This window comes from Podarcis gaigeae, assembly GCF_964106915.1.
Source record: "Podarcis gaigeae genome assembly, chromosome: 15".
NCBI lineage: Eukaryota > Metazoa > Chordata > Lepidosauria > Squamata > Lacertidae > Podarcis > Podarcis gaigeae.
In genome coordinates this window covers 41,563,177-41,578,709 of record NC_139692.1, presented here as the reverse complement: position 1 = coordinate 41,578,709, position 15,533 = coordinate 41,563,177, and the positions used below count along the sequence as shown (strand labels likewise).

The following is a 15,533-nucleotide window of genomic DNA, read 5'->3' as shown; positions in this document are numbered from 1 at the left end:
TGCGTGTTATAGAGCGAAAAATACGGTAGTTTCTAAATTGGTTGCAACTTCCCAGCCAAGGGATACTGTAATCACAGTGAAAGATCCAGTGAAAACGTCTTCTCAGAGTGCTGTAGTAGCTAACAAGGCAAATTCAGCACTGGGAAAGGGATGTTACAGTGTTGCTATGAAAATCTGCCTTCAGATCTAGGTGACTGAACAGCTCATCTCACAATATGGTAGAGCTGGAGGAAGTACAGAAGAAGGAACACCTGTAACAAAGAGGTTGGCGCTTTTCAGTTCAGAAAGCTGGGAAGAGAAAGATATGCCTTTATAAAACACTAGGCAGCTGCATGGTGGAAAATATCATCAGCTGTTAGCTGTATTAGTTAAAGTGGAAGCTTTCAGGATGAGTATACCTGATGAGGGGAGAAGCAGCTCCAACTTCAGAATTCCCTTGCCAAATCAATGTGTCCATCTTGAAGTCTAGTAGTCATAATTGAGGTGTTTATTGGATTAACAGCACAAGATTATTGCACTTCCAATTAAACCAGAGTGTGACCAGATGGCTCTATAAGTAGAGAAGCAGATGCATTTTGCCAGTCGTCTCTTGAGTGGGGCACTCTCTGACTGCACCAGAGAGCATGGTGCGCAGGGCTCACTTGTTCTGATAAGCAGGGGCATGTCCAATGCAGGAGTTACTTATCTTTCCACTGTCCTGGAAAGGTTGTGCTACAGCAACATCCCAGAATGCGGGGAGCTGTTGCTTAGGAGAGCTGCGCTTTATGAGCAGAGTATGGGAGAAAGACAGCATGCTAAACTCAACACAAGACAAAATGGGCTTTTTATACTCAGGAATCCCCATTGAATTTGCAAGGTCCAATTTGATTTACAGCTTTCCTCTCATCCCCATAAAGCAGTGCAAATCCAAAAGTGGGCCTCTTACCAAACCTGAGGTCTAAACACCCATGAGCCAGTAGCTTAGAAAAGATGGCATTCTGAATCATCAGTCGATTCCTAGGCCTTTTAAATTTGCTCCACCTCTTCTCATGTTTTCTGGCTTTCATGCCAAATGAGAGCGAGAAGTGAGTCCCCACCCAAGAGGTTTCAAGCCCTTGTCTCCCAACCAGTGAGCATTCTGCCTTCACTATGCCACTACCTTAAGCCAAGAGGTAAAGAGAATTCACTGATCTATCCTGACTACACAGCTGCCTAAATCTTCTCTGGATCTCTTTACCCACCTACTCCAGGTGATGCAGAACACAAGCCATACATCTGTGGGGACGCGGACTCGGGCTCCACAGTTCTGGATGGATCGGAAGACTACCTCATTTTAGCCTGCGACGGCTTCTATGACACGGTGAACCCTGATGAAGCAGTGAAAGTGGTGGCTGACCACCTGAAGGAGAACAATGGGGATAGCAGCATGGTGGCCCACAAGTTAGTAGCTTCAGCTCGAGATGCTGGCTCCAGCGACAACATCACTGTCATTGTGGTCTTTCTCAGGGACATGAGTACGGCTGTAAACATCAGTGAGGAGTCAGAGTGGACAGAGAACTCTTTCCAAGGTGGGCAAGAAGACAACGGCGACAATAAAGAAAACCACGGGGATTGCAAGAGACCGTGGCCTCAGCACCAGGTCTCCGCACCTGCTGATCTAGGGTACGATGGGAGAGTGGATTCTTTCACAGACAGAACTACCTTGAGTGCAGGTTCCAGGATCAACGTGTTGGAAGACCCAGGCTATATTGACCTGAGGAAAATAGAAGCTAGCAAACTTCAGAGTGCAAAACGCCTGTCCTCAGATCAATGGTTCAGCACTTGTGAACCAAAGAGGGCAACCTTGGGTCAGGGTGTGTCAGCAGAGAACGAGACAGTGGCCGACCCTGCGCCTCCTGCAGGCAGGCAGAGCAGTCTCCAGGAGCAGCTAGCCTCTCTTCCTTCTGGCTCCACAAGCCCTCACAAGTACAGCATCTCCAGCAGGCTCGAAGGTGAGCACTTCAAATCTTGGGGAGGAAGAGCTTCCATTTTCTCTCCCCTTCACTTCTGTGATGCAAAGCGGTGGCAGCGACTAGCCAGACTCAAGCCCAAGCTCCACATGCTTCTCTTTGAGAACAGGCTGCTTTCCCCCACAGAAGAGTTAGCTCTGGCCTCACCTTGCAGTGTGAACAGCCGTAGAAATAAGTTGATAAGAAGCCGTCTCTGGCAGGGCTTCTCTAGTTGTTGCCGGGGTCATGGCAAGAGTATCCACCTGCTGCAAAGGCAGAGCCACTGTATAGCAGACCCTGGGCTCCTCCGGAGGTGTACAAAGTAGCATGCTCCTTTGTATTCCCCTCTCCTGCCCCCCTCCCCCAAATAGTTTAGGTTAGGCATTCACAGAATGAGGAGTAAATTTAAAAGAGTGAGCATTTCAGAACCATGTGATTGTGGAATGCACCACTCATGTAAATAGATCCTAGGAATGTGTGTTTCAGTCTAAAAAAAATAAAATAATGGCTGGTGTGCCAGTCTCTCTCTCTCTCTCTCTCTCTCTCTCTCTCTCTCTCTCAGCAATGTCACATACACATTCTCTCTCTTACCCACAAACATGTATCTATAGCTTCATTTTGCTCATGGCCACTAGATACTGACAGTGACACAATGGAATAAATAGGAGAGAGATTCTTTCAAGAGAGATTGCCAAAAAAAAGTGTTACCTGTTTGAGATGAGTCTGTGGAGCAATATTTTTTGAAGGATCTCGTTTTTAAAACCTGCCAGTTTTTGTAGGTGGGGTGGAGGGAAGGGAAGAGGAAGACAGAAGTAGTCCAGGTTGTAGTTGGTGGGGTGGTTCTTTGAGGTTAACAGAGCCATTGTGGAAGCAGCAGGCCTTTGCAGGTACATTATTAAAAGCCATAGGGGGGTTGAATCTAGCACTTGAGCACTCCTAGCCCCTGTTGTATATCCAGTTAAGACTAATCTTATTTATGCCCCCATGTAACATATAAAAAAGAGGGAATGCTAATTTTTGTAGTTTTTAAAGATCATTTCCTGTGGCTAAAGTTGAAACTATATTGAAATTTCAATAGCTTGGAGTCTTTTGGGGTGCTTAGTGACATTTTAGTCTTTTAAACTAAAAAAGTAATAATGTTAAAACTGTTTGCATCTAATAATAGTAGTGGTTAAATCTTTCCACCACTGTGTCCTCCCCAATCCCTAATTTATCTCAGGTGTCAAACTGATATAAAGCTAGTTCAGATTCAAATATGTTGTCCTGTGAACTGATGGAGCCAGCAACTTGCTTGTCAGACTTTTTGGTCATCAGTTCTCCCTTCCCCATTCAGAGGGGGCAGTAATATGGCAGTTTATAGTGTTTGGCTCAGCTATCTGTCTGGTCCTTGCAAGAGACCTTCAGAGTATGAAGGGACTGGGGAAAAGCTAGAGGAAGGCAGCTTGCTATAGCAGTTGTAAAATGAGAGCGACTAGATGAACTCTAATTGTCAGTTGCTCAGGAAGGGTTTGATGATTGCCTGTCTCCATCCTTCATACTAAAGAGCAAAACACTTCTCTCTCTATATATATATAAATAAAATCAGTTTTAGCATTAAATAGCTGAAATGCAGAATAATCAGGGACAGTATGTTAGAAGAGGTCTCTTGGTTGCTAACATTCGCTTGAATGATCTAAAATACTAAGGCGTTAAATGTACACAGATCTGAATATGTTACATTACATAATTCCATGGGGATTAAGTTTTAGCTCAACAGAATCACTGCCCAATGCGGTTTGACATTAGTGTATAGGAACATAGAAAGCTGCCTTATACTGAGTCAGACCAGTGGTCTGTCTAGCTCAGTACTGTCTACACTGACTAGCAGCAGCTCTCCATCATGAAGATATTTCCAGTCCTAGGATTGAACCCAGCACCTTCAGTATGCAAAGCGGGTGCTCTGCCCCTGAGCTGTCACCCCTCCCCAAACTGATAATTTGCCTAAGGACTGGGGAGAATTAGGTAATTATTCTGAATGGCTTTTTATTGATTAACTCAATTTCTTCAAGAAACTTGATGAAACGGTTAGAAATCAAGTGCAGAAAGCTAAAAGGTCTTGGCTTTTACCCACCGGGGGTGGGGGGTGGGATAACCAAAATTAAGGAGCAACAGCACTTTCCCACTTATCTGCAAGCCTTAGGTGTGTTGTGCTACAAATCAAGTGTTACCAATGAAATGAGGAGCTGCAGCTGAGCTGTTTCTGCTGCGATGCTTGAGGACATAGCAGGAGAAAAGGTAGACTGCAATGCCCTTCTGCTCAATTAGTTGTGCTTCTATGGGAAAAGTGCAGTTCTTTGAAGACATGTCAAAATTCTAAAATGTTGCAAATGTGTTTTGACCTCTTCCCAACATGCAGTCATAACTGGAAAGTACTAGCCTCAGAGTGTGCTCTCACGTTTTTTATAAAAGAAGTGTAACTCCATATGTGTGGATTCATACATGGATTATCTGCTGCTCATCCTGTTCATCCTACAGGAGAGAATCTGCCATCCATTCCTAGTGTGGTCCAGTACAAAATATTGTTACAACTAGAAAGTGTTCATCTTTCATTACATAGTGGTAGAGTATGTAGGATCCATTTGTGAGGCAAGTCTTCAACCATGGTAGAATACATATTTAAAAGTAGTAGTTCTTGGTCCAATATAAGCTGCTCAATTCTACACACTAGGCAAAAAAAAAAAGCAGTGCTTTGTGATATGCTGTGTTTTTCTCTTAATGCCACTGGTGATAGGACGTAGTTCTCTTCAGTTCAAACTCCTGTGCCCTTATTTGCTGCTTGCTGACGTAAGCAATAAGCTCCCCTTTTTAATTAATGATATTCTCAGTGTTCTGTATCTTGTACTTTGATCCTTTAGCTGGTGAGAATGTACAAAAAAATATAGGTATCTAACTGTATTTATTAACTGTTAATGTTGGTTGTCTGTAAAGTGTTTTGTAAATCTGTGTATTTTAATAGTGGTGACATTTGCATAATGAGACCTTTCCAATAAAGAGCTGAAGCAGCCCTCAAGTTCTCATAATCTGCATCAGCTACATGAGTTGTGTAGGAACACTAGTAGTAATGGTGGTAGTTGGTGAGGACAGGAGACTCCAGGCTGCCTCTCCCCTGAGGCTGTTCAAAACCTGCTGGTGAGCTTATTCACTGTGAGTTTCAAAGGGATTCATTTAATCCCTCGCCTAATGTCTCCTGTCTCCAGCTTTAACAGAGTTGTGAGGAATGCCTCCGATTGCAAGAAATGGAATAGCAGCAGAGCAGCAAGCCATTAATCCATTTCACTTGCACTAACAAGTTGTAGAAGTAAAATATTTATATTTTGAAGTGCCATCAATTGTCCTTGTCTGTTTGGAAGCCTGGGAGGCACACACCCGCCTACTCCATGTGACTCAGCCCTCCTCCCCCCAACAGAAGGAAGCAGACTCCTGTGGTTCCCCTGCTAAGCACTCCCTTCTTTGTCCCCTCACTTCCTGGCTCAGAAAAGCAAGGGAGGACATATGAGGAAGAGAATATCCATCCTTTATTTTGGCAGAGCCTGTTCCTGCTTCTTGTGGCTTTTAGCAGCCGACACTCCTAAGTAGCAGCTGCCACTTGCTAATGCCTTTTAAATTTAGAACCTTCCATCTCATCGAGTATAACATTACCTTTTGCCTTCTGTTCATAGTGGTTCATTGTCATTTATGCAGAGGCACAGTGCTCTTTTCCCTAGAACATTCAATTAAAGCAACTATGCAGATTACATTCAAGCAGTCTTTTCCGTTACCTATAAATTTCGTTACAGCTCTGGAGAACCTGAACAGCCGGCTCCGCCAAAATGTAGCTCATTCTCATGCAAAAAAGAGAAGCAAGGCGAGGCTACTGTAGCTTTGCGTATGCCTATGAGTTAGGGCTGTGCAGCATAAAAACCTTCAACTGGAGGAGGTTACAGTCTTGCACCAATGGCCCAGTTTGCACATCAAAGTAAGCCACAGTTAATGGCTTACCAAGAAAGCACCTTTTGATGCTGTTTTGTCTCAGCCCTGCTTATGCTGAAAGGAAACCCATCATGACCCCTCTCCCAGCTTAGTCTTATGTTTGAACCGGGAATCATGTTTTACTTCAATAGAGCATGATCAGTACGTCAAGAGCAAACCTTGGCTACAGATTGCTGGGAGCAGAATAATTCATGACCCCTGACGAAGCAGGGATCAGGATTTGTTTCCTGCTAGCGTAAGTTGAGAGGAGCAAGGTGGGCACAATCCACTCATGTACAGTAAGCCATGGTGGTTTATGAGCTTACCACACCATGTGAATGTGCCCACTGTCAAGAATACATTCAAGTGACAAAGTCACTTTTAACATTACATTAAACACTAATCTATAACTTCCAGTATTAAACAGCACCGTATTATACAAGTATCAGAAGGTTTGGTTTATAAATATAAACAGATTTGTTTTACTTACCCTTCTTGGCTGTTGCTTTTTTGTTTCTAGAAGTAGGGAGAGTCTAAACCAAGCTAGGTTGGGGAAAGCCAGCTGAGATTCACCCTTATTACTAAAAACATTACCATGGCACATTCCTAGGAATGCCAAGTGTATTACTGAGTTCCTGTTGAAATATACTTATGCTGTCATGAAAACTAATGAAGTGGGTTGGTTTAATAGAAATGACTTTACTACTCTGTTGGGACCCGTTGACAACTTTGTTCCTATAGCTCACAAGTTCAGTAGGAATCATGTATTAGCCATATTTTATTTATTAAAGCTGTTCACAAAAGGTAAGGACTATGTTCAACTTCTACCAATATCTTAATAAAACAGCAAACATTATGCTCTTGTGTACTTATTTCAAGGGAAATAACCACATTTTTGAAGAGGGGCAAACAAAGTCACTTTTTAAAAGGAGCTGAATGGGGGGGGGGAATCTTACGTCAGGCAACAACAGGACTTCAATTCTGCTGCAAGGCACAGTCTTGCTGTTCTAACTGAAAATATCACCAGAGGAACTTGCAAATGGCTTGACATTTTGGAGTATTGGAACTGACCTTACCCAGTGCAAGCTACACTTTCAAGAGAAAATGTTACATCTTTGTGCCTAACGTGGGCACTATGAAGTGTGGGTTGGGAGATTTCAGCAATCAAGCTATGACCAATAAAGCAAGTGGTATATCAACTGGCAGAGGGATGTGGCCAAGTTTACCCACTGGATCAGACCCAACCTTAAACACCTTCATCACTGCTGCTGAATTGATATGAAATCCTAAGGATCATTCTCTGCTTTAGGTACTCTCCCTTCACCAGGCTTGTAACAGTCAGGGCATTTTAACAGCTATTTCTTGCCATCCCCATACCACACACAATATCCCTTTCAGTCCAAGGTCTGTGGTTTAAACTGCACACGCACTGTCATTTCCATGTTCATTTTATTAATTAAAAGTGCAAACCATTTTCATCTGAACTATATGAATTTTTACAGCAGTTAAACGACAAGAATAAATCCTTCCATTAAGTACAACATTCAGGAGGATGCAACAAACATTTATACAGTAACTCATGCTTAAAAAAAATCAGCCAATGCAACTTAGCTTCACAGAACACCTTTAGCAGCTCAAATGCAATGCACAGTGGCAAAAGAGTTTGGCAACAAGTGTTTTCAACTGGCCAAAAATGGACTAATGGGGAGAGAGGAGAGACTCATGGATAGAGACATTTCACTGTAAGTAGCTCAGGAATCAGAAGTGTAACAGCTTTAGTGTCAGTTCAGTTCACTTAAAAATAAAGGTGGGGTGGGCATTCCCTTCCCCTTCCCCTTCTCCCTCTCCCATCCCAAACTCCTCAGCCATCAAGAGCAAGGCTGAGGCTCCAGCACCTTTTAAAGGCACGCAGGGTGCAGGATGACACCAAGCAGGATCAGAAAAGCGAGTACAGCTAGATTTTCAGTAGGAAAAGGACGGGAAGGAGCAAGGAAATGTGCACAAGGCATTACCAGAAACAATGCAGGTGAATTAAGAGGGACCCAGTGATGCTTCATCCAGCCACCTTCAAAAGGCTAATGAATGCTAATCCAACTTCGGGAAGCCCCTGCTACCTCATGCTCTACCTGGGCCAGAGAGAGAAAGAAATTTATTATCAGAAGTAGCCCAAGTCAACATTCGGGGGGGGGGGGCGGGGGAGCAAAGAGAAGGGATACACCTGAAGTATTTTTTTCCAGCCTGGTTTAAAGAACCCAAACCTAGAATTATGAACAAAAAAGGAGAAAGCAAAGCAAGTAGCTCTCAGAACGGCCTAATGTCTCCTGCAATAACAAATGCAAATAGGCAACTATGTACTGCAATGCTTCAGCAGGCTCTCCTCCTCCCGGAAAGACAATTTTTGACAGAAACATAAAGAGTGAGGAAACCTATCAAGTCTTAAGATGTTACAGTATCACCTAGGCAGAAAGTTACTTGCGCCAGAATGGCAGTTTTCTCTGGTAGCTGCCTCACTCCACAGATCCCAAATCCTCATAAAAGTTAATGTATCAAGGGTGACTGAAGTCAGTTGCCACAATGAGACTTTCAAGTCACACAGAAACCAGTAGCCCAACAGTAGTTCCTTTGCCATTTACCTTGTGCTGCCGTCCTTTCCGGTGGTAAAAGGGAGGTCTTCAGGGCCTGTTTGGTCACCCTCAGGAAAAACTGAGCATAGCTCAAAGGCTGAAGACACAAACAACCAGGATTTAGAACACAACACACCAAAAGCAGTTTAAAATAATTTTATATAATGCAGCCCATATAATGCAAGATGGGTGGCTGCTTCTCACACAGCTTTCCCCTAAACATATGATGATGGAAAATACCTGTACTATAACACTGCCACATTGAGCAATGTGCCCACTATACTGCGCTTGCATTGAGTTGCTCAATTTCCAAGATCCCTATGCAATATGGGTAGGGGATGTTTGTCCTACTTGCAAGACACTCAAGTGAAGGTCCTCCTACACTATACAGGCAGCCTTCATAACCATGTGCCCATCCAGGCTGCATCACCAATGTGGTCCTTTCAGTGAAAGAAGAGAGAGTGGTGATGCATGAAGCCTATGCAGTTGCTAAGGCAACCATACTGCAATAAGAAGGCCCACACAAATCAAAAGAACTGTCGTTGCCTCTTTGGGGGAGTCCTCTCGGCTTCATAACTAGGAACACTGAGGAGGTCAGAGTTTAAATATTGGCATCTTCAGGATCCAATGGTGTAACTATGATGTGTGTGTGTGTGTGTGTGTGTGTGAGAGAGAGAGAGAGAGAGAGAGAGAGAGTAGCAGATGCCAATATTGGGAGTCACACTAGATAAGAACCATCAGTACAAAATCAGAAGCTCACAGAACTAAGAAAAGCAAAAGTATTTGCAACATATAGGCCAGCCACCCTTGGCCTGTGCCCTTCCGATGTTTTGAACTATAACTTCCATCGGCCCCAACCAGCACTGGCTGCGGCTGATGGGAGTTGTAGTCTGAAACATCTGGAAGGTCCCAGGTGGGAGACAGTTGACCTAGATGCTGAGTTTTTCCCCAGCCCTGATCCCTGTCCGACAGCCTCCTTACCTACCATCACTTGAAGGCTGGGACTGGAAAGCCTGGCTGAAGACATCTGGAGCGGCACTGGCAGCTTCCCCATCCTCCTGCTCTTCATTCTCTGTGTCGCATTCAATGTCACTGTCACTGCTCATGCCTGGCAGGAGGTGAAGGATGTGCTTCTGGCAAAGCCCAGCTGCACACAGGAAGGAGGAGGAGAGATTGCTGAGGCTCTAGAAACTGCTCTCAAAAAAAGCACCAACAGCTTCAGTCTCTTCCCTGAGAACTGCAATCTAGATCTAAAAAACACTCAAGCTTCCCAGCCTTGTTGGCCCAGAAAGCAACATGGAGCCTTGGAAAGAGAATAAAATCATTCTCTCAGAGGTTAACACCTCCTATGGAGTGATGTGGTGGGGGGAGACTTGCTGAACAGGAAGAACCAGCATCACAGGAAATTATTGAAGAGCTGAAGCACCACAGTTCGTTTACACTATTTGAGACAATACAATTATCAAAAGTTCCACATTTTAATGGGCACTAGCTGAAATCTTGCAAGTGTGGCTACTCTTTTTCAGCAAGATTCCAAAACTGGCCACCCAGAATGGTGAGAACTGAATGAGCAGAGTTAGGCAGCCAAGTCAAAAATGACGCTGCAGCAAACCCACTGCCTCAGGGGACTCGGAGCAGAGTCACAGAGCAGTTCCTCATCCTCAAGCAGAGCAGGATATTCAGATTCTCCCTGGATAAGGCCCAAGTTTTTGTTTCGGTACCTCTCTTTAGCAATGGAAACCTGTTTCCTCTCAAGGTCTGCATTCCCATGGGGGTAAACTGGGAGACGGGGATGCATCAGCCCTTTGAGCCACAAGTTCTATGACCCTAGGAAGGCCAACCTAGTTAAAACCTTAGAAAGGACTCTTTGTGACAGATGTTACTGTCTCACTTCTAGTTATATTTCAACACTTTTTTGAAAATTAGTTTTTAAAGCTCTGATCCCTGTCCTATGGCTCCAGGATGGTTTACAGCAGGGGTCGGCAAGGTTTACCTCACCTGGGCCAGTTCACTCCCGCAGAGATCGCTCTGTGGACCGGATTGTGTCTGCGCGGGCGTGATTTCCGGCATCTGTGCATGTGCAGACGCAATTTCCGGTGCCATGGAAGCAAGTCCCTGCTCCGCTGGTTTAGCGCAGCGGGTGGGGACTTGCTGAGCAGACAGCTCAGTTCGGGGGCGACTCGTGGTCCGTTTACAGAGTTCAAACAAATAATACAATAATAATACTTAATGCAGCTTTGAATTATATAAGAAGGGTTTCTAGTAAGGTTTGGTTTGAGTGTAGCAATTCTAGGACCTATTAGGATGCTCAACTCCTGGAGACTTATGGAATCTGATGCCTGAATGCTCTGAAGGATTTTTCAGCATCAATACCTGAGTGCTACCTATGGTGTGTATTTTCTCAGGAGTAGGACTTCCAAATATGAGCAGATCATTTCCCCAGTAGAAATTTTGAAGTCTCCATGTCCTGACTCCACTGGTCAATGGGAGCAGCACCCATCACTAGATAGATGCCTGGTCCATCTGAACAGAAGAAACCTTAGAGGAAGTCCAGTGTTCTCCATTTTGCTTCCTTCCTAGTTTCCAACTTTCAAACATATGCGGGCAACTACGTATTATCTCTAGTTTTTTTGTGTTTTTTAATGAAAGCTATAATTTTAACAAGAATTCCTCATGGCCCGGACTGGCTGACAGGTTATATATATTTCTTTTCCACTATATGTTAAGCTTCCATGTCTGCTACAAACAATCCTCAGTGCACTAAAAAGTAAAACCCACTGACATCAATTTAACTTGTTCTGAAGTTCACATATTGAGGACTGGACTGTTAGCCACATGTTGTTTTCACTGCAGACCAACGTAATCTCTTTTTTACTCTTACTTCAGTAAATCCACCTAATGATAGTCGTTGCTTCCACTATTTAAGCTGCTTTTTGCAGTTGGTAGCCAGCCAGCCAGCATGCCCTCTTGCCACCAGCAGCACATCAGTGAATCACTGTTTTTCTAAAAGCTCCAAAGTCAAAACGTTATCTATATTTAGCAGCTGAAGGCAGTGCCGTAACCTCCTTAAGCAGGTTCACACCACCCAGCTTCTCCAAGTGCTACCCTGCAAATCAGGACACTTTTCCAGATCACAGAAAGGCTGTAAAGCACACCTGGGGAGTTTCAATAGAAAGGCCAAGGTGCTGTAGGGCTTCTGCCAAGCAGCTCCATTTAGGAAGGCACTCCCCGTTTCACATACAAAGAGAACCTAAACGTCAGAGTGAGGTTTCCCTAGCTCAGAGCATCACACTACAACATCAGGCTCCCAATTAACTTTGTCCTTGAGTATTAACAGAGAACTGCCAACATTCTCCGTCTCCATGGCTACAAAAAGCCAAACCAAAAGGGTTCTGCTTCTTCCGATTCCCTTAACAAAAGGAAATAAGAAGGAACGGGGTTTTCCATAATGCAGGTTTTAAAAAAACCAATAAATTAGTGTGTCTGCCTTCTTCCTGCTGCCTCCTACGACAGCCAAACTGCAAAGCAGAGTGACTAAGAAGGAATTTCAGCCTGATGTCAGACACGCCTCCTGCAACACCTACGCAAGACTGCCCTGCGCAGATAACGGTGGTGGATGCTGGCACCTTAGTGCCGTCACACATTGAAATTCAAATGCCTGCAGGGGTAGAAGGCAGAGCTTTGCAAGAAAAGTGTGAGTGGCAGGGGGTGGGTGGGGAGACCTTCTAAATGAACAACCTACTCCCTGCCCCAGGGTGCCCTCCTGTTTCCATAGGGAAAAGCAAAGTCTTCCCCACTGCTGCTAAGCTTGCTTTAGATCACATTCTAAAGATGCATAAGAACCCCAACTAAGCCACAATCATTGCCAAGAGGACCTCACAGCAACCTCAGCCCACTGCTCAAGAGAGATAAACAGCCCCTTTGCTCATTAGCACAACCTCCTTCTGTGAGGCAAGCCACTTATTCCAGTTTCACAGATGGAAGAGCCGAGGTGAGAGATGAAAAATGTTTCCCAGAGGCAACCCACTGACTGCATGGCCACAGCAGAGACTTGTTCTGCATTCTGTTGAGGTACACACCTGACCTTCAAAGCACTGCTCTGGATACTCCTGTTGCTGAATGGTTAGACCCACCTGGTGCCCTCCGGATGTCATTGGACTACAACTCCTACAGTTTACTCAGACAGGAAGAAGGTCCTCCAAGGATCCAAGAACAGGGGCAGATTGAACCAGGAGCCTCCTGGATATAGAGGGTATGCTAATACAGGCTCTTTTTGCGCTGGCTAAAAACACATTAGAGCCCTGCATGGAAGGTAAGTAACCAAGTCCCTCTGCACCTCAGACCACTAACTTAAACCCAACCCCAAGCAAGCTACCAAGTACAGCTTGGCTTTCCAGCTAGTGATTTGCAAGATTCCAAACATGTGGAATGGTAAGAGAAGGAAGTTCATTAGAAGGCTCTTTGTACCAACAACCACAGCTGCTTCTTTAGATTCACAATACTTGAACCTGCAAGATTTCTGAGTCCTTAATGCATGTGAAGAGACATTCCTGCTTTTTTAGTTATTGGGCCCGTTTCCCTGCAAAACCAAAACAGCCTTGGGTTTACCTTCTTCTGCCCCTGCTGAGGCTCCCTCAGAGAGCACCACCTGCAGCTCTCCAGCCTCCGTGTTGTTTTCTAAGTCAGCAGGCTCTGTTGTTTCCACGCGGCATCTATTTGAATTGGGTCTAAGAGGAAGAGGCAGGGCAGGTTTTACAAAGCAGCCAAGGACATTCAGTGCTAAGCTAGTACTGCCAAGAAGCTCAAGCTTTTGTTATTTAAAAAGGCACTTGGTTGCTGGGGTTAAACTGAAATCATGCAGACAACAACTACCAAGTCTAGAAGGTCAAGTCTCCATGCCCAAACTTTTACGTAAGAAAGTAAGGAGAACAGAAGAACTCTGCCAGGTCAGGCAAATGGCCCATCCAGCATCCTGTTCGCAGAGAGGCCAAGTGGATGCCTGTGGAAAGGCTGCAAACAGGACCTGAGTGCAACAACACTTTCCCAGCTTGTGATTCCAGCAACTGGGACTCCAGCCTGGAGGCACATTTGGAAGTTGTAAGAAACCTTCATAGGCACCCCAAAATATCAATTTCACAGAATAAAAAGTGGCTATGTTCAGAACCCCCCATTCCAAACAGGTAACCCACCTAAATAAACCCCCCAAAAAGATAAAAAGTAGTCACCCGTGCAATCTGAACAAACAATAAAAAATTGGGAGGGGCAGGGGACCCTGCCAGGCACCAAAGGAGCGCCAGAGGGTGCCATGGTACATAAAGAAAACAACAATTTGAGGCCCCAAAGCCTTACATGGCTATGTCTTTTACAAAGGATCACCCACCATATTGCCCCTCTGCAAAAACTCCCCTGTCAAGCACACTACTTCAGCCAACATTTTCAACAAATACAAGGTAAAGCAGGCACATGCTAGAGAAAACATGGGCTACTTTCAATATATGGTGGTTTTCTGAGTGCAGGTAAATTTATTATATATGTAGCATTAACTACTGAGCATCTCCCAAGAGTGAAAAGCAGAGGATGGGAAAGAGAGGGACCCCAAGTTGAGAAATATGCTACAAAAGCCACAAGATGAGACTGAAATGATGTTCCTTTCTTTGAAGCCACAAACAGGCTAACTGAGCAACACAAACTTACCCCACAGCAGTTATTTTCCTGGCCTTTTCCATAGGCATTTTGCCATTTAAGCCACATGCACCAACATCAGAATCTGAGACTTCACATTGCCTGTCTTCGGGCTTAGACAATGGCTCTGAGGCACAGCCGTTGGTCAAGGACCTGGGGGAGCCATGCCTACTGCTGGGCTTTGGGTTTCCCAGGCAACCTATGGAAAGGCAAGGCAAGTGTGTCACACGGCCACCCAGGCTATAACAATAGGATCCCAATGTTGCAGCACACAATCCATGCTTTGGAAAGTACTGTATATTGTCAAGCCTGGATACTTTGAGTGGTTTGGTTTATGAACAACTTTCTATTGCATGGGTAGACATTGGGGTCTCCTCCATACGTCACTGGACTTCAACACCCATCAGCCCCAGCCAGCATGGCCAATGGTCAGGGATGATGGAGTCTGGAGGACACCATGTTGGCTACCCCTGCTCTATTGTAAGGTCTATTAACAGCAAAAACCAACCTACCTACCTACATTCCTTCCTTCCTTCCTTCCTTCCTTCCTTCCTTCCTTCCTTCCTTCCTTTCTTTCTTTCTTTCTTTCTTTCTTTCTTTCTTCTCTCTCTCTCTCTCTCTCTCTCTCTCACACACACACACACACAAAACCTGTTTATACCTTCAGAGGAAATCTGACAATCTCCCTTCAAGTGAAGATTTCCATCACCGCAATCCATTGCTCTTCGCAGAGACAGACTCCCTGCTGCTCCACTTCGACTAGCTTTGTTTGAATGAATTTTCTTATTTGTGGCTGCAAGATTTAGAAAAGGAAACCTACATTTAAAATAACCAGCATTAAAAAACAAAAAATAACAACTAATGTTACCATTATCACACCTTTCAGTAATGACTCTGAAAATGAGGGTGACATCCCACTTGCCCCCCAGGGAGATGAGACATTCCCTTTCTTAGGGTAAACCTCCCCACATGCCTTTCTCACTCTGCAAGTTTAATTATCTCCATCATTGAAAACTGCTGCTACAACGGAAGTTATTTAGTATCTAAACCAGAGCACCTCAAAGCACATCTGTCACCTAAACTGATTAAAAGCTTCGTAATTCCAGTTCTGGGGATGGGAGATCACAGAGCATCTAGTGGGGGCACAGCTCAGTGTGAGCACATGCATTGAATGCAGAAGGTTCAGTTTCTGGTGTCTAGCTAAAAGCATATTCTGGAAGCACAGATAGGAAAGACCTGTCTCTGCTGGAGACCCTGGAGAACTACTGTTAGA

At 44.6% G+C, this 15,533-nt stretch overlaps 2 protein-coding genes across 5 annotated transcripts in view; one reads left to right on the top strand and one right to left on the bottom strand.

Annotated features, from left to right (window-relative positions):
• Positions 1–6,810, top strand: part of PPM1E (protein phosphatase, Mg2+/Mn2+ dependent 1E) — an 88,357-nt gene extending 81,547 nt beyond the window's left edge. The window contains exon 7 of the mRNA XM_083715104.1: positions 1,230–6,810. Coding sequence (XP_083571230.1) covers positions 1,230–2,293 — 1,064 coding nt within the window. The 3' untranslated portion in view covers positions 2,294–6,810. The remainder of the gene's footprint in view (positions 1–1,229) is intronic.
• Positions 6,811–7,384: 574 nt separating this feature from the next.
• The window catches only part of TRIM37 (tripartite motif containing 37), a 40,021-nt gene continuing 31,872 nt past the window's right edge, over positions 7,385–15,533 (bottom strand). The window contains exons 21-26 of one of the 4 annotated variants that reach the window (XR_014558465.1): positions 14,922–15,053; positions 14,273–14,459; positions 13,187–13,305; positions 9,560–9,772; positions 8,588–8,675; positions 7,385–8,080 (exon numbers count right to left, since the gene is read on the bottom strand). Coding sequence is in view for 1 of the 4 variants with exons in the window: in XM_083715065.1 (XP_083571191.1) it covers positions 8,077–8,080; positions 8,588–8,675; positions 9,564–9,725; positions 13,187–13,305; positions 14,273–14,459; positions 14,922–15,053 (692 nt within the window). In the remaining 3 variants the exon portion in view is untranslated. The remainder of the gene's footprint in view (positions 8,081–8,587; positions 8,676–9,559; positions 9,773–13,186; positions 13,306–14,272; positions 14,460–14,921; positions 15,054–15,533) is intronic. The other 3 variants (XR_014558466.1, XR_014558467.1, XM_083715065.1) reach the window with 3 other exon arrangements.